The sequence below is a fragment of the Macrobrachium rosenbergii genome, chromosome 53 (genome assembly GCF_040412425.1).
Source record: "Macrobrachium rosenbergii isolate ZJJX-2024 chromosome 53, ASM4041242v1, whole genome shotgun sequence".
Taxonomy (NCBI): domain Eukaryota; kingdom Metazoa; phylum Arthropoda; class Malacostraca; order Decapoda; family Palaemonidae; genus Macrobrachium; species Macrobrachium rosenbergii.
Genome location: NC_089793.1, coordinates 32,038,659 through 32,060,323, shown reverse-complemented (window position 1 = coordinate 32,060,323; position 21,665 = coordinate 32,038,659). Strand labels below are relative to the sequence as shown.

Below are 21,665 nucleotides of genomic sequence, written 5' to 3'. Positions count from 1 at the left end.
AATGATTCATAAGAATGAGGAGTGAAGCCCCGATTATCATTAAATACCGTGATGGAGTCGTGTAGAAGCGCTTGTAACTCTGGTAGTAAAAGAAGTTCTTCCTTTTTTTCTACCCGTCCACCATCCTTAGCATTGTCAGCAGATATTCTTGCACGATTGTCACTGTTACTTGTGTCAGGTGCTGGGCCAGCAGTTTCTAAATAGAAGAATAGGAGAAGAAAAATTATCATCATGACATTCATTCGTTGTCAGTAGAAGGAATCTTAATGAAAGTTTAAAGTTACTGGTCTGTGACAGATAATATTGATTGGTATTATATAGTAGTCATTTCTTTTAATCTCATTAAATATACAGTAATGCTAGTAAGCAGTAAGGTTTTTAAGTTCTTACAATTTAGCAAATTATGCATCTCAGACAGTATGGAATGTCCTGTATAGTGCTTTTGATTCAAGCAGAATTTCAGTATAAGTGTTTGTTTAAAATAGTAGGGTTCATATGATGTTCAGATAATAGATGATGATGCCCTGGGTGTCTACTTACCAGATAGCATTCTAGAATAGCTTTTCTCAGGAAAAGCTGAACTAACCCATCTGTCCACGTATTCTGCAATGCTGAAGGGCTCATTTTTGTCTGATTGCATCCAAGGCATTATAGGACTTACTAAATTAAGGGATTGCTTCATCAAATTTAAAAATTCTTCATCGCCCTTTTCAGATACACTCTCCTCTTGAACCGTCTTGTGCTCAGACATATTATCATAACTTGTAGGAGGCTGTGAGCGGTTAAATGATAAAGGTAAAGGAGGAAGGGTTCCGTCAGGATTAGGATTGATTATATGGACTACGGGGTATTGACTCTGTGTTGCTAGTGTTGGACTGTCAAGAGGAATCTCAGGTCTGGACATCACTGGAAACTGCAGTCCATTACTTTGTTGGTGCAAAGGTTGGGAGCTTTTTTGTGGACTGGGCTGCTTATGGAGGTTTGAGTGGTTATTTTCAGTTTTATTTTCTAGAGATGAAGATAAATAACTAATGATAAGTGAAGATAATGTTAATGGCCCTGAAGATGATGAGAATAAGTCAGAAATATCTACTGTAAGAGGATTATGAAGATGGATGTTTGTATGCTTGTGTGGGGAAGCTGTCAGGATTTCCGAGCTTGTTTCTTTTTTGTCACTTGGTAGCTGATGAGTTACATTATATCCCGGTTTTCTGTCTGTTTGTGTCTTGAGTAGATTGTGTTTAGAATTATTACTACCAGCATGATGAAAATAGGACTGTAAACTTGAATTTACTGTATTTTGGTTGAAGGCTTTGATGTTTTGTGGTGCATATTGATATTTATTTAGTAAATCAGGTGTTGTTTCATTAATGCTTAATGATGGTGAAGCAGCTTCCAGTGATTCTTTTTCTGGCTTATTTGAATGGTTGTGATTGGAAGAAGTTTGAGGTTCTAGGAAAGAAATATTATTTTGGAAAGATGTATGGTGTGTGCTTGTAGATAAATCTTGGACAGGAAGTGTGTCAAATGATACTTGATCATAACCGTTAACATGTGAAGCCCACAAAGCTGGTGAATGTTGGGTTGAAGATGAAACTGCTGCTGTGTTTGACGTTGGTTTTTGATTGGGTACCAAACTAACCCCATCTTCATTATTTAGGGGAATATTTTGAGTTGTCAGAGGATTAGAGGTGCTGTCATTTAGCATTGAGAAATTTGAATTTTGTGTATATTCCAGGAAGTTAATTCTGGGTCATTAGAGGGTATAGTCTGGTCACTTACAGAAATATTTTCTTTTATATTGTTGACAGGTGAGTTCTGATCTTTTGTGGGTTTGTTTGGCCTTTCAGTATTTTGTATTGAGGAACCATCGAGTGAAGATGAATGCAGTGAAGGTGAAAAATAATCTGTTGATGGCATACTTAGGTTATTTTTCGGTAAATAAACACTGATGTTATTTTCAAGAGTATGTGGAATCTCAGCTGAAATGTTCACATTCTCAGAGTTTGGTACTGCTGAACTTGCTAATGAAGGTGAATGCCACAGGTCTTGAAAATTTATCCACTGATTTTGTATAAAATTGTTTTTGTGTGAGCTCAGAACTAGTGGTGTTTGTTTTATATTCCCAGTAAGTGAAATCTGAACTTGATTGTCAGTATTGTCTAGGTATATAGGCGAAACATTGCTCTGTTGAAGGGAGTATTCATTGCTTATATATGATGGCGTTTTTGTGCTATATCGTGTTACTGTGGTTGTTTTCGTGACAGATTGTGTGATTATGGTAAGGTTCTGGCTTGTTGTTATTTCTGAGTTATGTAGAAAGTAGGATGTTATGTGTGGAGTTGGATTTTCTGTAATAAGTGATATAACATAGCTCATAGTTGCAATAGGAGCTGCAGAGGACAATGTCACTGAAGTCTGTATATTGCTGTAAACTGAAGTAGAAGGTACTTTTGGGCCAACAATATTTGACTCTAATGAGCTGGTGAACTCTAAAGTTTGAGATGTGCTCACATTGAAATGGTGGCCAACAGATTTTGTTATTGAGTGAACAGTACTAAACTGATCTGTTGTCCGTTTTGACGAGTAATGTACTACAGAAGAACTGGTGGTTGAGGATGCATCAACAAAAAAGCTCTGTGTTTGATGTGTGAGCAAATCTCCATCAGTGTCTGGGGACTTGACCTCGATTACCTTTTGAATCAAATCTGATATAATCTGTGGTGTGAGGAATTTAGTAGCCGAAAACTCAGCGACAGAAAAGTTTTGTGCCTTACTTGCAGTGATTGGTATTTTGGTTGAGGCAGTGAATGAAAGCTCTGTAGTCCAAACATTGTGTGTTTGATTTAATATAATCTGTGGATCAACAAAACTTCCATGCAAAAAACTGGTGGTGAAAGGATTCAGTGTCATGTCTGCTGTGAATTGTGTCCCAACAACACTTGGTACTTGGGTTGCTGTAATAACAGATCCCTCCAAAGAATGGTAAGAAAAAACTGCCAGTGGAGCAGTGAGTGTAGTGGCGGGGGGAAGAATGACTGTTGAAATAATGATAACGTGAACAGGAAGTGATAATGTAACAATATTTGTTGTGACTGTGGATGCAGCTTTGAAAGAGAGATTTTCAGTGGGTTTATCATGAAAAACTGTTGGGATCTGGGCTGTATTTGTTGTATGCTGGAATTGACCCTGAAGAGGCTCAGGTTCAGTATGCACAGTGTTGACATTTTTTGTCGGAGAATCGTGGATTTTGTTGATTGAGGAAAAACTTTGATTTTCATTGTTTATCAACTCTGGTATAGTTATGGAACTTGCAACAGGTGAATTTCCAGTTACAGCGAAAGAAGCGTGTATTTTACCATGAACTGATCCTGTTGTTAGTGGTGAAAGCAAATCCTCTTTTGAGGTAAAAGCTAGACTTTCTGTGGGTACATGATATGAGTTAGTGGTAGATACGATTGGAGTTTCAGCACTGAAGGTATTTACTTGTGAATTTTGGACATCTGGTTTTACTTTTCTTGACAGTGATGTACTAGTAGATGAAAAGGGCGTAGACGGCAAAGTAAGAATGCTTTTATCAACATCAGCCACCGTCGGTTTTGTTGTTACAAGCTGAGAAATTATATCACGAGACATGCTCTCATAGCTTCCTTTGTGCGATAGCGTCGAGTTGGGTTCAACTGCTGTTGTGTGTATCATATTTGTACTGTTGACTGGAAATTTTAAAACAACTTGTGTTATGGGGGGCTTCCCATACATTGCTGTCATTGTTGTATATTCCTGAGGTTCAGACCCTCCAGGAAAATTTGTGCTTCTTACTGGTAATTTTGTGTCTGGAAGAGGGACAGCAACTTCTTGATTCTTTGTGAGTACGGTTTGAAATGGTGTTTCATTGACGACTGTAGAGAGGAAAATGTTGTTAACCAGAGTTATGGTAAAATAGTGGGAAGTATGAGGGCTGAATGATGAAATTTTGAAGTCCGTATAGTTGGTATTATCACTAACAGAAGTAACAGTGTTGCTACCTGGATTGTCTTTGTTGTTAGATGGATCCCTTCTTATGCTGCTGCTTAAATGGATGGCAGGGGTGACCTGCGGAGTCTCTGAATACTTCACTGGATGGTCTTGACTGACATGGTCGTTAGGCAGGCTGATATTTTTAGCTGAAGCTGGAGAAATATTACTGAGTAAAGTGCTGACATTTTCATTAGTAGTTTCAAGAAGATCTGGAACAGTTGAGGTATTTTCAGTGGTTGACTGCTGTTCATGAGTACTGATGTAACTGCTCTGTAGGCTACTGTTGCTGTGAGGAGAATCCTCGGTATCCTCACCAACATATCCAGATGAAGTTGTCCAGGATGTTAGCATTTGACTGATGAAATTTCCTGTCAAGTCTGCATCATGGTATAAGTTTGCAAAATTCTCTGTGAGATTATCAGGATGTAAGTTATCAAAAGTCTCACTGCTTGTAACTGGGGAAGAATATGATGTTGCAGAACTTGTAGGTACAGCCATATTGATTGATGTAATGGGATAATTGTTTGACAAACTAGATGTATATTTTGAAGTTGTTGTAGTTAAATAATGTGTTACTGTAACTGTTGATGTGGTATTATGAATAACAGTTTCTAAAGCAATTGCATTTGAATGAAAAGCTGATGCAGGAGGAATAGTAGAGGTTGATGATTGCATAAGTGTTGAATGTTGTAAACTTTCTGACTTGTTTAGCAAGAGAAGCTCAGTCATCTGTAAAGTTGAAGTAATAGCTGAGGAGGACGAGTGTACAGACTTGTTTGAAGAAGAAATAAAATCAACAGCTGAAGTGCTTATTGGCTGATGTGTTTGTTTTTCTGTATTACTCACGCCTGAAATGTGTGATTGTCCCGATGAGGATGATAACGGTGACAGTGTTAAGGAGGATGAGGGGGGTGGCTGTGGTGGTGTTAATAATGACGTTGATGGTGATGAAGATGAGGCATCTCCCTCATGTACCATGGGTAGAAGTGCAGGAAGAAGGTTAATTGCTGTATCTGCATTAACATTTTTTTCTGTGAGCATCTCTTGAAGTATTGCACCTGCTTTGTGTACCAAAGGCTCAGCCATGCTTATCTGGTTATGTAACGTATGAATTGCACTGAAAAGATTTGAGCTGAGGGTAGGGCTAGACGAATTAGTATTTGAGGAGACTTCATTAACCTTATCAGTTTGCAAAGATGATGAGCCAGGCGACACTGGTGGATCGTTGGCATAATAAAAGGAAGGGCGTGGCCTTGCCTGCGGGACCACAGGAGCTGGTGATGAAGTACCATGCATGATCAAAGTTTCCTCTATTGCCTCTGGTGGAATTTGAGCATCCAGTGTTTCAGTATAAGTATTATTAACCAAGTTTTTGATGTCGTTTGAGAGGACAGAGACTTCCTCAACCAGCATTTGAAGCGTGTCGTGTGACAGGAGGCTGTAGTACAAGGGATGGTTTTGCAAGGTGTCGTGCAGATGTTTGACCTGCTTGTACAGTTTTTCAGGGTCGTACTGAGGCAGATCGATGGCTCTTAGATACGAACTTAATCTCTCATTCTTCGAATGTATTATCGCTTTGGAGACGTCTCAGTTACTTTGCTTTCTCCTGATAAACCATCAGATTGACTAAATAGTTTACTAGGCTCATTGTTCTTTCCCGTCAAGCTCCCTGGTGGGCTGAATAATTTGCTAGATTCATATTTGTCAGCATGTTCGTTTTCCCCCGTCAGCAGTTGCCTGACATCACTTAAATCACTAAAATTCACAGCTTCAGCGAGTTTGTCTAACGTCTTTGAACGAATGGTGGTTAGAGTCTTGTCTTGAAAAGTATCAAGCCTTTTTATGCTATGATTATTATCAAATCTTCTAGGCATAGTACACTTACATAAACACCCAGCGTACAGAAGCACCGGTAAAAAGTTCTTGAATGTAGTCATGATCACCATATCGAACAAAACTTTAGTTTCAGATAAGTTATCTCACTTGCTGTAACTCCAGCTTTTTAGTTTTCATCTTGGTTGAGGAACCGGATAACATATTTTCGCGTACATGATTTATATAATCGTTCCCGCTCTCATATTGATTTACTTTAGATAATGATAATTTCTTTAATTATCACTGTTTTTATTTGATAGTTAGCTTTAGCAGATTTTAACAGCAAAGTATCACAACGACCTAAAACCATAGCATATATATGTAACACGAGTTTATTTATAACACGCGAATCTGAATAGACAAATCAATGCCAACGTATAACGCCCTTTTAGTTACACTCAGTGAACGCACTGTTGACCAAACGGTTACTGAACCAGATGCAGTCGCAGCGAGGAGTAGCACAAGAAACCCGTGCAGGTCCGCAGGCGGTCCATCTTCTGCTTCCTCACTACTCCACCTAGCTCCTATAAGTGGAACAATGGCTAACGGATAGTGTGGAGAGAGTTAACACTTTTGATTTCAAGTTCCTTTTTGTTTTATATGGGCTTGTTTTATTCCCTGGTTCATGCGTTATTTATGACTTTATTTACGTTTGGATATGTGTAGGCTGTTGCTGGGTTTTCGCGTTAGCCTTTGACCTGATATGTTCATGCTGAAACAAAGTAACGTAAAACGTGTTGGATTTAGGTTCATGAAACAAACACGACAATGAAATACATTTACTTCATGTCGGAAGCATTTTATATGCAATTTCGAAGCCCCCCCCCCTCTCTCTCTCTCTCTCTCTCTCTCTCTCTCTCTCTCTCTCTCTCTCTCTCTCTCTCTCTCTCTCTCTCTCTCTCGTATTTGCAGTAGTGCAGGGCGGTTAGGCATCACGGCATATCTGCACCGTAAAACAGTATACTTCAAGGGCAGAACATCACGAGCAGAATTACTCGGGTAGTCTAGAATGTAAACTACAGGAGCACGACTTAAATTCCTCTAGACAGCCGCTTCGTGAGTGCTAGAACATTGTCTTTTTATAGAAGAGGACAACGGTATGGGCAAACTAATATATATATATATATATATATATATATATATATATATATATATATATATATATATATATATAAGGAAAAAGAAATGGAAAAAATAAGCGTGACGGAAATTCTTAGGAAGTTTGGAAGAGTCAGGGAAAACCGAGTTTTGAAGAGCATTCCAAAGCTGGGCTATTGATGAAAAAATATTACTGGTTTCTTTCAAGCAATTGTGGAAAGAAGTGTTAAAGAAAGTTCTGCTGAGTTGAATATCGTTGAAATATTTAGATAGCATGACCAAACTGTATATGAGACATCTAAATAATTACCCATGTATTTTAGGTTGGTATTAATTCACACAAGATGTACATGCATGCATACGCAAACTGTTTTTTAATCATGCACATACCTACATGTTTCTGTGTTATGGTTTATTTGTAATTTTCCTTTTTGTCTTCTTTACAAATTGACAGTTTCTGTGCTATCGGTTTTTAGGGTGTTCATATATATATATATATATTATATATATATATATATATATATATATATATATATATATATATATATATATATATATATATATATATATATATATATATATATATATATATATATATATATATATATACAAAAAATAGCCATACACTTCAATGTGTATATATATTCGTAGATTACTCATATTAGGCTTGAATAAGACGGGATGGTTTAGATTCCAGATTTTTTAATTTACCGATCACAAGAAACTGAAATTTATGAGCGCCCTTGCGTGAGGCTTTTCCACGGTCAAATTGAAGGCTTCTCCGGTGGCCTGATTTGACTTGAACATAATGTCGTCTTCTCGTAGGCACACTGGGGGTGGAAATTTGGGCTACACTTCAAGAGCAGCTTTTCTTTCGTCCTGTTGCCCAAGAAGACTTGTCAAGATGAATGTGATGATAGTGATTAAGAGAGGGAGAGACAGAGAGAAAGAATGGAGAGAAAGCCTCGTAACTTGCATTTCGTTGTCACAATTTACAGCTAAGAGTGAGAGAGTCGCTTGGGGAAGCTTCGCGTTTTCTTAACACGTGAATTAGAAACCTTTTGGACATAAAATACTGGATTTTGAGGTATCTGGAATTTTTATTTTATCATATTTTTGTTTCATGTAATGTAAGGCTTCTTAATTTTAATAAGTAATTATATATATATTATATATATGTATATATATACTGTATCTTTGGAATGTTACAATAAATATAGCTGAGGACACAAAAATAAAATAAAAGAATGCTCGGTACATTCTTCTGTTGTTTATCCATGTATGTATGTGTCATAATATATATATATATATATATATATATATATATATATATATATATATATATATATATAGGTATATATGTGTGCGTGTGCTTTGGGTGAGTGTTATTTATATTTTAATTTCTTAATAAGGGAGTTATTTCAGTGTTACCATCTAGAGAAACCTAGCAGAGAGAAAGAGAGTAGAACCTGGCCCTGCAGGAAGTTACAGAGCTGATTCCTAAAAGTATGGTGTTTATAGAAAACTTGGAAAAAAGCGTTTCTTTGGTATTACCTGCACCCTCATTGCCGACATGTGGGACTAAAGTAGGTAACGGAGCAATGCCATTAAATGTCTTGGGTGCGATGACACACATTTTCTTGACTGTCTTTAGATCAGCTACATCGTGTATTAAAATTCCGTCATGATAATATGCAGAAGGCAGACGGACATACACACACATGCATAAGCACACACATGCACAAGCACACACACACAAACGCAACACACTTCGGGAATAGAGATCGGATTTTCCTTCGCTGTTAAGCTGCGCCTAATATCATTCCTCACGTTTTACAGATTGCCAATCCTGTTTTGTTCTCTCTCTCTCTCTCTCTCTCTCTCTCTCTCTCTCTCTCTCTCTCTCTCTCTCTCTGAAAAAAAATTAATAACAGCAAAAATGTCACTGAAGAACAAACTGGATACCATAGACACGTCATCTTGGTTCATCGACGTCCTCTCATGGCAGGGGCAATGACCCTTCTCTTTGTTTGGCTGTTTGGTCGGTTCACAAATGTTCACTATGTGAGTGTGCGTGTCTAAAGGTCGTCGTTAATTGCTAGTTTGGACTGGTAGTCGGGTCTGGATGCCACCTGATCATCAGCGCCAGGTCACCCGGAAGAAGATACCCAAGAGAGAAAGAGCGGGTGATCGGTACATTCATGAATTATCAATCCTCTGCGTCCCTGAAAGATGAATCAGTTTGGTGAGCCTACTTCGTCTCATATCATGTAGGCCTATTACGACAAAGAGTCAAAGCCATTAGTAAATCTTACGTTTACATAGAGCATTTGTTAATGAACGCGATCGTTGTCATAGAGCTGACATTAGATCGTTTATCAAGAAATAAGTTTATAGTGGACTCCAATGCATACGGTTGCATTGTTCCTTAGGGTTAGTAAGGAAGGGGTCGGTAACCGCTTACGGCGCGTGTTCTAGGTAGCTTCCAGTATGCCCCCAGCTATCCGCCTCTTTATTTTCCTCGGGCAATTTTTATTGCTCCTTGTTTGAGACAAATCGTAAAACAGAAAACTTGTAAATCAAACCTAATAAGATTTTATACCTAGTAAGGCACTCCATCACATCGCAATGCCAGTTTGAAACTTTCGTGTGGTTTGATTCTGGTCTCGAAAATGATTGACGTGTAATAGTATGAGAAGGTGGGCATTATACCCTGATAATTTTTGTGCTCTCTCTCTCTCTCTCTCTCTCTCTCTCTCTCTCTCTCTCTCTCTCTCACGAATTTTAGTGCTTCCAATGTTTCTTTGCAGCTCCGTTCACTTTGAAGAGAAAACATCGTTCTTTTCTTCTTCGGATTGCTTGCACTAAGAGAGAGAGAGAAGAGAGAGAGAGAGAGAGAGAGTTGTACCATGCCCAACTGGTCGCTGCAGTTCCAGTTAGTATTTTTTTTTTTTTTTTTTGAGCAGAGATCTGAAATCAGCATTTACTCTTGTTTGTTTGCATATTACGTTTTAGAGCTTGTGTGTGTACTTGAAGCAAATCCATGTCTAACACTGTGTGTGCGTGTTTGTGTGGTTGTATGTGAGAGAGGGAGAGAGACTCGCGTGTGTGCTCCATTTACTCTAAATATGACGGTCAATTATTTATCATTCTAGCTTATTGCTGTGTTACGCTGAGGTTATTTTTTAAGTAATGCGAATTTCTGTAGCGTAAAATTCCCCGTGGTTAACCAGCTGATACATGTCTTGGTCCAATTTATATAATTACCTTTATATAATTAAGTTATTTAATCGTTCTATGAGGTGAGAAAGGATGATGGACAGAATTCAATGTCAGTGCCAGTGAAGTATCCTGATAGCTTTTGATTACCATGTATTATCTCTATACTTTTACATTTAGATTGGTAGTACAGTAACAGAATGGGATATCGTATCCTTCTTGCGCATGAAATGGATGAACGTAAAAGGCAATAACGGAAGTAGCCCAAGCAGAGCGCTGATTAAGAAACCGAACAAGGCAAATCATCTCAAAAGATGGACCAGCCGCTCTCTTGCTGCCCTAATTAGATGGCAGAAGAACCACCTCAACCCACTTTAACATCCGCATAAGTCCCATGACGCTGCTGAATAAGAGATCGCATCACTGGTCATGTCGTCCATCTCCACTTTTCGTACGCGACGTTAAGTGATGAGAAGGAACAGTTATAAGGCGCCTTCTTCATTGCAGCTGTTAGTTGAAGCGAAACACCCATTACCGTTATTTCTCCTCCTCCCTCGTCCTCCTCTTTCCTCTTTCTTCTTTTCCAGCCATTGGCTGTACTGTAATTTGGCTAGGCTTACCAGCTTCCGAGTTGGCAGTCGAAAATATTTATCAGTCTTTCTATATCAGTTTTCCAGATGATAGCTGCATGGTTCATTTCAGTAGTGTTCTGCCTGTCGATGAATTACTGAGCCTTTGGGTTAACTTATTTTTAATTTAAATAACTCATTGACGAGATAAAAGTAGTATAATGTATGGGACCTTTATTCGCTATTGATACTGTTAATAATCATAACTAGGTGGTCGTGAGTTTAGGTTTGGTTAGATACCTGTGGTATATGATCTCCTTTGACTCACTATTTTTACAAGTTTGAGTCCAACTAGCAGTACCTTCCTACCTCCAACACCTCTTTTCACCAACACCACACCCTCTCTAACCCTTGGTCTCGTACAGAGACTTTGATTTTGACACTTTCTTCGTGTAACATCAATTGCACTGATACAAGTCACGTCAGGAAGTCTAGATAGAAGGGTAGCGTTGCAGAAGGATTCTTGGATTTCTTTCCGCAGTATTTTCTTGGACATTCAGCTGTCGCACATTCTTTCCGGATGGCCTGCACAACTGACTCTTTTCCTACTTTTGAGTGTGCGTGTGTGTGTTAAGTGGTAGCGGAATTGCCCCGTTTAGGGACTCCACGATTGTCACTGTTACACAAGTGTATCTCAAGGATCTGTCTCAAGCAACGGCAGAGAGAGCTATCCTAGTCCCTTGTACAGGTGTACATAAGCGAGCCTTCCCTTCACTTAATAAAGCCAGCAGGATATCAAGAGCAATGTAATCACTGGTAGGGATAGCATGGGACTTACAACCTAATCCCAAAATTAACATCTTTAAAATCCTGAATACAATTTTAGATTCTTATTCGGATCGCCAGCACGTAATATCCAGAGGTTTCTAAGTGATTCAGCAAAATTTATGATAAATGAGTAATATCATTGACTGGAAGAGGCAATGCTGACACTGGAAATTGGAACACCACGCTTCATATTTACTTTCTTTCAGCGATAAATCCAAAATTAAGGGAGCAGTCAGGTATTTGCACATATTCTTGATCATGTAATGGCACGCTTTCCGCTGAACATGTATGTGCTTTTTAGCGGGTGAGATACTAGACCAATATGATTAATGTCAGACGTCCGGACCGTCTGCAGGGCTACAATATGCTCTCTCTCTCTCTCTCTCTCTCTCTCTCTCTCTCTCTCTCTCTCTCTCTCTCTCTCTCTCTCTCTCTCTCTCTCTCTCTCAGCGAACTCTATTTTTGCCACTGTTTGGATAAGACATTTGATGAATGAGCAGTCATGCACAGCATTTGGCATGTTTTGACTGAAGAATTGACAAAAAAAGGGGGGGCCAAATTAAGAAGGGGTTTTCAAGGTTAACAACATAAGTCTGGGCCTGAGAATTCGCAGTTCGTAGTTACATTGCTTTTTTAAAAAATTGATTTTTGTTATTTTTGACAGTTTTTGTTTTAATGAAAATATGATTAAACATGAAGTGAAACACAAAATGTAGGCTTGATATTTACTGTCTCTCTATAATAAATTTTATTATATCCTGTATTATCGTTAACAATCAAAACGCTCTAAAGCTGAAATTCTTACTTGAAAGAATCCTAGAAGTTGTTTTTTCAACTGAGTATTAAGGTCAAGGTGTTTATACCAGGAGTACTCTTATTACGTAGAATTTTTTTATTTTCATTTTTGGTACATGGTGTGACTTTTGGATTTTACATTACATCTTGTTTAAAAGCCTTTATTATCTCAGTACAAAATTTTGTAAGAATTTTTCCCCCCTAGAATTATCATGCATCACTGAAGCAAATTTCTTTCAAGATTGATAACTACTGAAAAAAAAAAATCAACGGAAGGATAATGTAGAGGAACTATTCATAAATCGACCATTTCCCTTAGTATTGCAAATATGAAGCTGACATAATTTTGCAGTTACCTCGTAACACATATTGTGAAGCTCGCTTTGTTGAAAGCGAGTCATTTATTGTGTCAATTGTATGTCAAATATGATGAGAAAGTAATTACTAAATAGCCATATAAAAGTTACAGTTAATGATGTAAATTTTTTTTATGATATTTGGTACATTTTTTACTAATTTTTAGTCTGGTTTCAAATTGTGGCGCGACAAACGCCGGCAACACTTACGCACTTTAGTCCTTGCCAGGTGTTCCCAAGGACCCCCTTGCTTTGCGATCCTTGGTTTTAGTCACGTGTGCTAAGTAGGTGTGTCAGTATCAACTGAGTCCTCGTAGAAACTAGATAAGTTTTGTAGTAGCTTTACTCGTAAAACGCGTCTAACTCACTGAAAATGGTAAGTAGAAAATATTTTGTTATTTAACCAAAGCCAGAACGATAGAACTGAGCAAGAGCTCTGCATCGGGTATCACTTTGGAAATTGATTTTTCCTATAGTATTTTGATAGCTTATTAAGAAGTTACCATGATTTTTTGTCAGTATATTGTAATTAACCTCAGAAGTACGCTAGCCATCCTGGAATGCTATCACGCATTCACAGTATTATAGGAGAGCTTTTGGTAAAAAGTGGAGTTTCCTTCACGGGGGGCTTCGCACCCCTACTAAGTAACACGGCCTGCTAGGTTAGGTTAGGGCGCATTAGGTTAGTATAGTTCCTTTTATAATAGATTTCCTTAGCCAATCCCTTCTTAAACAATTTTCTCCGCTAGATAAACATCATTTGTTCCCGCAGACCACTGTTAGTGAGATCGCCTCTAGCCTGCATAAGAAGTTGACTGAGAACCTCTTGACGCAGTCGACGAAGCGTCAGAGAGACTGGACCACCCTGCCCACCAGGACATCATCTCCTCTGCAGACGAGTTCCTTTCTTGGGGGCAGGCAGAGATCACAGTCCAGACCTAGGGGTACAGTTAGGTTTACACGCCGAACGATCAAAAAGTCGACTACGAAACCATCCACCCGCAAATGAGAACCCAGTCCTCCATGCCCCAGTGGGTGCCAGGCTGCTTCTCTTCTGGGAGAGATGGAGCTTGAGAGGGACAGACCAGTGGATGTTCAGAGTGTTCAAGGAGGGATATTCTATCTTCTTTAGGGAGAGGCCTCCCTTGACCAACAATCCGGTAGTATTGATGGCCTACTCCAAAGGATCTGAGAGGTATTTGGCCCTCTCAGGGGAGGTTTCCTCTCTCCTCAACAAGGAGGCCACAGAGGTAGTCAGGAACATCGAGTTGTACGGGTTTCTACAACCGGCTCTTCGTACTTCGTAGTGCCCAAGTCTTCAGGAGGATGGACACCGTTGCTCGACGTGAGTGCATTGAATGCCTTCATAGAGAGGACAAAATTCAATATGGAGACAACCCAGTCGGTGCTTGCATCGTCTCTCCCTAGACATGCAAGACACGTATTTTCATATCCTCATTCACGAAGATTCAAGAAAGTACCTCAGATTTGTCTTCAAGGACCAAGTTTTTCAGTTGTCGCTTTCAGGGATGTAAGCATTTGACACAATAATTGCTTTCATCTAAGCGAGATTTCTAAACATAGGTCTGCGAAAGCACACTGTTAGCATCTGTAACGGTTCCAGCTGTGATTTACGTAAAATCTCATACGCATATGTTAACGAGTAAAACTTATCATGAACGGTGTTATCGTGAATTGTTAATTTTTCGTATTTTATAAATCATTTAATCTTATCTGTTTTTGATATTTTGGTTAAACACTACAGGCAAATTGAATATGTATTTCCAGTCTTGCAGAATAAAGACAATTACCCTCGTTAGGTCTAAGCTAGGTAGACAATTCGTCAGACAGATCCAAACATTCTCTCTCTCTCTCTCTCTCTCTCTCTCTCTCTCTCTCTCTCTCTCTCTCTCTCTCTCTCTCTCTCTCTCAGCATTTTGTATGTGATACCCTCATGTTAAGTGATTTTGTAGCCATCCTCTAATGTAATGCTATTCGTACTGATTAGAAATATTCTAATGCGAAAAACGCATTTCCTTGTGCATATCAAAAGAAAACTTAATTGTTTTGGTGAAAGAAACCTACTGGAAGTGTCGCATTTTTTTTTCGGATAAGTGTACAAACCGATCAATAGGATAAAAATGAAAACATTCCTGATATTGTTTTAAAGATGGAGGAAGAACTCTGTAATTGGTAGTTAAATCCTTTTCGTGAGCAGAGTCTATGAAATCTTTCCGACTCGTTAATATTAACGAATCTCAACTTTTTTCACACGCCAGTATCATAGCACTTGAAGGAAATTAGACAGCCAAAGAATGCTATGAGCGCCATTTTTTAACTAAGAGATATATAAATATTTCCCACAAAGACCAGACGCTCGACCCAACATTGCGATACTTGCCAGAATCCCATTGCTACACGACCCAGCCCTTCCCCCCTCCCCCACGTAACAAATCAAAAGCGCCAAGCGTCTCTTCCAAATAATCTCCATCGAGTCTCCCAAGAGATCTTTTAATGCGTTTTATGAAACGTACAAATAAAGCAAACGTTCGCATGGAACATAAAAATTAATATGGAAAAGTATTTCATTTCTGGCATAATTGTCCAGCGGTGAACTACACATTGCAATGGAGAAAATCTGCATTTTGGTGCGCGCCGCAAATTTATTATTCCGAGCAAGGCGTCGTTGGCCGCTGCAGATGAATGGGAAAGAGACAGAAACACAAACAAAAGATGAGGGGAAACCGTAAAAAAGGATGAAGAGTACAACGTACTGTAAGGCGATGCTCGTGGCCAAGATATGGAACCTAGGACGTATTCTGTTGCGGAAATGAAGGTTGGCATTGCTGAGAAAGACATCAGGAATTCCGCAAATGGAAAGGTAAAGATTTCAGCACTGAAAGCTGAGTGAAAAAGTTTGTTAGTATGTACGCACAAATGCTAACTGCAAATAGAGAGTGAAGCTTACAGCACAATAAGGCCATGTGAAAACGAAGGAAAGGTAAGAAGCGTATGTGTTGGCGCTAGTAAGTATAGTAAAATAATGAGTGACGGTGGCTGGTGAGGGGGATAATTTGAGATATACCTCAGTCGATTGGCAGTCTTGCCAACCATAAACGACAGGTGGAACAGATAGACTTTTTCGAATATGATAGATAAAACCCACTGTATTATGAGAAAGGTCTATATCAGTCTCACAAGTTAATAGATTCCCACGCTCTGGTGAATCTTCGGAACGTGGGCGGAAAAGGAAGCAAAAATATTTAACAGTGTTTCACTTAAAGGAAGAAAATCAGGAAGATCATAGAATAAATATAACGTAAGAAACGGCGGAACTTTTTATGGGAAATGTAAGTGAACAAATGATAAAAAGCATACCACTATTTTCGCATAAGGAAATTCATTGCGTCTCTGAAAAGGGAAGAGTTAAGGGTTACCTCAAATACCCTGCCCTTATCTATCTCTTTCTCGCTCTCTCTCTCTTTCTGGCAGTACGAACTAGAAATAGTTTGTGTTCACTCTGAAATCATATCCCTGGAGGGTTGTCGCCTGCACAAAGGCATCTAAACAACGACGAGACCGTAACGTTTCGATATTATTATTTATTTCAGAAGTCTAAGCCACAATAATTTTGTTATTCAAGACTGCCAACCTGATTATTAGTCTGAGTAATGATGAGAGCTGAGCAGGCTTTCGAAAGCTCTCTTTATACTTCGCAACTTCTTTAGATGGCAGAAACAGTATGAATACTGCTCACGGCACTGTGAGGGATGAAAACTATTATGAGAGAGGAAAAAGTGGGTGCGTGGCATTACGTGACATTAGTAACAAGTGGTAGGATAGATAAGTATGGATTCGTTAAGTGAAACGTAGCTGTGAAGATCGCGCTGAAGCCCTCACGCAATGAAGAATGTGAAAATGACGCATACTTTATAAAAGCGCGCATGCGCGCCCCCGATATGGACACGCGTTTTTTCTAATATGGTTTCCCTTTAGGAGTACAATAGTCAATAGAAAATCTGTGGTGGAATTAACTTTTGAGATATTCAAACTTTCTTTGCAAATCAGAACTGAAGCCGAACGACACACTGATACATCGTTACCTGTCACTGTTTGTGTGCGGTGAATTAGTGGGTTTGAGACAAACACTTGAAACCCCAGGTTCGATCCCTGAGCGAGAAGGAACGATGTAGGCACTTTCCGTTAAAACCTTTTGTGCCTCAGTTAGCGTATATATTCTCTGTCTTAAAGAATATGTACACAATATATATATATATATATATATATATATATATATATATATATATATATATATATATATATATATATATATATATATATATATATATATATGTATATATGTATATGTGTGTGTGTGTGTATCTGTACGTATGAAAATAGTATATGGCCAAAACTACCATCGAGTAAAGGTGAAAGATCTTGCATTCCGTCGTTTCACTTTTTTCGTTGCCCTATACTCTGTGTATACTTTATATAACGTTCTTATTCTGTGGTAGAAGTTGTAGGCATTATATATATATATATATATATATATATATATATATATATATATATATATATATATATATATATATATATGTATATATATATATATATATATATATATATATATATATATATATATATTGTTAGTATATATATACATATATATATATATATATATATATATATATATATATATATATATATATATATATATATATATACACGTGTGTGTGTGTGTGTGGATGTGTTTGTATACACATGAAATTTAAGGAAGTAAAATATAAAACAAAAACAGTAAGGAAAACCATATATTTCGGCTGGCACTGCGCAACTTTTTAATTTGGGATTTGCAGGTGCGGAAATGAGAGACGTGAGATATACAGTAGTCGTTAGCCAGATAGCTACATGGAGGATACAGGTGTACAATAATGACCTGGCCAGGCAGCGCTATTTCACAAGAAAATGTTAGACAAAATAACCTGTGTTATTTTTGTTGTTATTGGCCGATTTATTGTATAGAATGCTTTTACGTTGTAATTAAAAGAACATTTGTATGTGCATATATATATATATATATATATATATATATATATATATATATATATATATATGTGTGTGTGTGTGTGTGTGTGTGTGTGTGTGTGTGTGTGTGTATGTTAACAAATATTAAGTCACAAATATAATTGTAATTCCCTCTAAGTGTAATTCATCAGAAGGTATAGTTTATTTGATATTAAACTGAGTTTCTTATTTAATATCTATGGATATAAAAATCACATGTATAAAAGTGATTATATATATATATATATATATATATATATATATATATATATATATATATATATATATATATATATATATATTTATTTATTTATTTATTACTAAAAGGACCTCGTTCAAACTGGATGGTATCTAATGGAGTATTTATTCAGAAAAATTTACAAGCTTCTCTGTGGAACATATCTAGCCATTATTCGCGGAAAATTCGCCCATTCGTGGTATTTTTCACTGAGAAATATTCACTAATTACTGTATTTTCATATAATTTTCATGAATAAATGCACTTTTTGTGATAAAACTATTAAAATACTCAGGTACATGCATTTTTACAAGGCTTTTCTGTGTTTAAACTATCAAAATGGACAGTTCTAAGTGTTTTTAGAGGGGTTTTAAGTATTCGCGGACTTTAGCTACTTCCGGGAGGGTGTGGGACGCATCCCCCGCAAATATGGGGGGTTCACTGTATATATATATTACCGGCAAAAAACATTCCTACCATGTAGGCATCTTCAGCTCAGGATACTTGACTCAGTCCAGACATCTCCCGGTGGACGTGTAGCCTACGGAAAAGTGCGGACCTTTGCAATGCGAGAGATCGCATCAGTCATCGTGTTAAGATATCCTGGAGAGAGACTATAAATTCTACCTCTCCTTTGAGAATTCCCTCTGCAGAGATTATAAGTCACGAAGAAGTTCTTCAGCATCATACAGTGAGTGACTGAGAAGTGTGAGTGTGATCATGATGAGAAGGACAGGAGGAGTTACGGAAGGAAGGGAGGGAGTAGTTGGAGAGGAGCTGGGCAGGAATGGGAAAAAAGTTAAGTATACCTTAGTTTAACCAGACCACTGAGCTGATTAACAGCTCTCCTAGGGTTGGCCCGAAGGATTAGATTTATTTTACGTGGCTAAGAACCAACTGGTTACCTAGCAACGGGACCTACAGCTTATTGTGGAATCCGAACCAAATTATGACGAGAAATGAATTTTTCTCACCAGAAATAAATCCCTCTAATTCTTCATTGGCCGGTCGCAGAGTTGAACGCAGGAATGGGAAGATGAGAAAAATTAAGTAAAGGCGAGATGGGAGGAAGATGAGAAGGGTAAGACTGAAATGTTAAATGTGGCTAGTTATAACCTCTGTGGTACATTTCTGTCATTTCTTCTCCCGCAGGTGCAACGTCGTGCCAGTAGTGTGGGGTTCAGCGAATTGCTCAGCCCAGCCACCGCCACATTCGCTGATCAATGCGGCCGATTTTGAAAGCGTAGAGGAACTCGCCTCCTATCTCAAATACCTAGATAGAAAGACGACGGCTTATATGGAATATTTCAAGTGAGTATCCACTCTTCGGGCGTCCGTTTTCTTTAAGTTCTTTTGGATTGCTTGATTTATGGCTACTAAAACTGGCGTGACAGCATCTAGGTTGTTGACGCCGTAATAAATTTGAATAGGAGACTAAAAAATAAATAAATAAATAGATTTAAGAGGAGTTTCATATGAGAAATATCTAACATATATATATATATATATATATATATATATATATATATATATATATATATATATATATATATATATATATATATATATATATATATATATATATATACTAGTAATTGGGCGGCTACTTGAAATCTTAGCTTAATGATGAATAATATTGCCAAGACTAGGGATAACATTCTTTATTATACGAGCTTTCGAGGTGTAAAACCTCATCATCAGGCTAAAAAACCGACAAGGATGAGAATCAATGAAATTACAATTATGACAATTCATTTTATTGTATTTCATTGATTCTCATCCTTGTCGGTTTTTTCAGCCTGATGATGAGGTTTTATACCTCGAAAGCTCGTATAATAAAGAATGTTCTTCCTAGTCTTGGCAATATTATTCATCATTAAGCTATATATAAATATATATATATATATATATATATATATATATATATGTATATATATTATATATAATCATATTTATTCACATATACTATACATACTTACATACACAAATATTGCATATGTATACGACTTAAAATCCAAGGAGGGCCGCCTCCCTAACAAAGATACATAACTACTCTATATTACAGTCCTTTCCGAGAGTCGTAGCAAGGATAAAATGTCCTTCTCTGTCCTGTCCCCAAGACAGAAACCTATGTCTTAGATTTCCAAGACTGGGACAATCGACCAGCAAAAGTCCTACAGACTAAGGTCACAACACAGTCCTCACAGAATGGAGGATTTTCACTTGACATCAAGAACCAGAGTGAGTCTTGTATGTCCAATCCTTAGTCTACTCAACACCGTTTCTTGTCTCCTTGGCATATACTGCCCATTTTTATATTTGTTGCAATATTTTCCCAAAGGGACGGCCAAAGGTTTTTCATTTTCTGACCTACAAGAGGATATACATCCCTATGGTAGTAGGCATCTTCTAGGTTCTGGAGCTGTGACTGCTGACTTAGCAAGTTGAACAGTTTGCTCGTTCCCAGCCACCCCAACATGGGAAGACACCCGGCAAAAATTTACTTCTTTACCTCTTGTTTCCATTAGCAGCAGCCATACCAATATCTCTAAAATCAGTGGATGTGAAGAGTTAAAAGATTCTGAAGACTGAAGAGCACTTCTTGAGTCATAATATTGAGTAAAACTATATACATTCAGAGGTAGAATTTCCTTTAAGTCCTTTGACATTGAATTAAGTTTTGCTGTGAAAATAGATGCAATAGGTGATAATTTTCCGCTTCTTTCTACATCAGGAAAGACCACTCCAAAGCCGACACCAGCGTCTGACTTTGAACCATCTGTGAAAACTGCAATGGAATGATCATATTCAGAGGAATGATCTAAAAATATTGATCCCATTACCTCAATGGGCATTTGAACTTTAGTTCATTAAAATATCTACCGAATTTTACTTCTGGAAGGTTCCAGAGGGGCGGGGGGCTAACCGAATACCTACTTGGTAAAATTTTCATCCTTGGCATGTTTAATTGTCTGGTTATACATTTTACTCTAAAAGCACATGGTTGGGGTTGCTTGGGGTGATTTTCATAAAACTGCCAATACTTTTAATTTCTGATAATGCTGGTTAAGGGCATAGGGAGCCTCTGAAATCTCTACTAGCTCCGAACTAGCAGACGTTGGCAGTGAAGATCCAGAGCGTCTCACCAGCGTTCACAGTTATTTCATGGAGATGATTTAAATGCTCCTGTAGCTGAATCTTACCTCTATGATGAATTGAATTAAGCATTTTAAGGCTATTAGGCTTTGTTGAGGTGTACACTTCACACCCATAAGTTAATTTTGAAAAGACCAAAGCTTTGCATAGTCTCACCATCCGACTTTCAGTATATTCATTACTTTCAAGCATTTTGTCATGATATATTTCAGATGTGAAATCCAAGTCAGCTTACTATCAAAAATCAACCCAAGAAACTTTGTTTCACCAACATATGGAATTCTCAGCCCATGTATGAACAGATTTGGATCAGGATGGAATCCTCTTATACGGCAAGAGTGCATGGCTACCGTTTTACTAGCTGAAACCTAAAACCATTCATCTCATCACACTTTACTATGTTATCTAGGCAGGCGCACTGAAGGCGGCGTTCAGCCACTGCCATCC

General features: G+C 37.9%; 1 protein-coding gene across 1 annotated transcript in view; it reads right to left on the bottom strand.

Annotated features, from left to right (window-relative positions):
* Window positions 1-20,917, bottom strand: part of LOC136834103 (uncharacterized) — a 22,323-nt gene extending 1,406 nt beyond the window's left edge. The window contains 4 exon segments of the mRNA XM_067096360.1: window positions 1-196; window positions 541-1,712; window positions 1,715-5,591; window positions 20,575-20,917. The exon segment at window positions 1-196 is cut by the window's left edge and continues 1,406 nt beyond it. Coding sequence (XP_066952461.1) covers window positions 1-196; window positions 541-1,712; window positions 1,715-5,591; window positions 20,575-20,917 — 5,588 coding nt within the window.
* Between the last annotated feature and the right edge of the window lie 748 nt (window positions 20,918-21,665).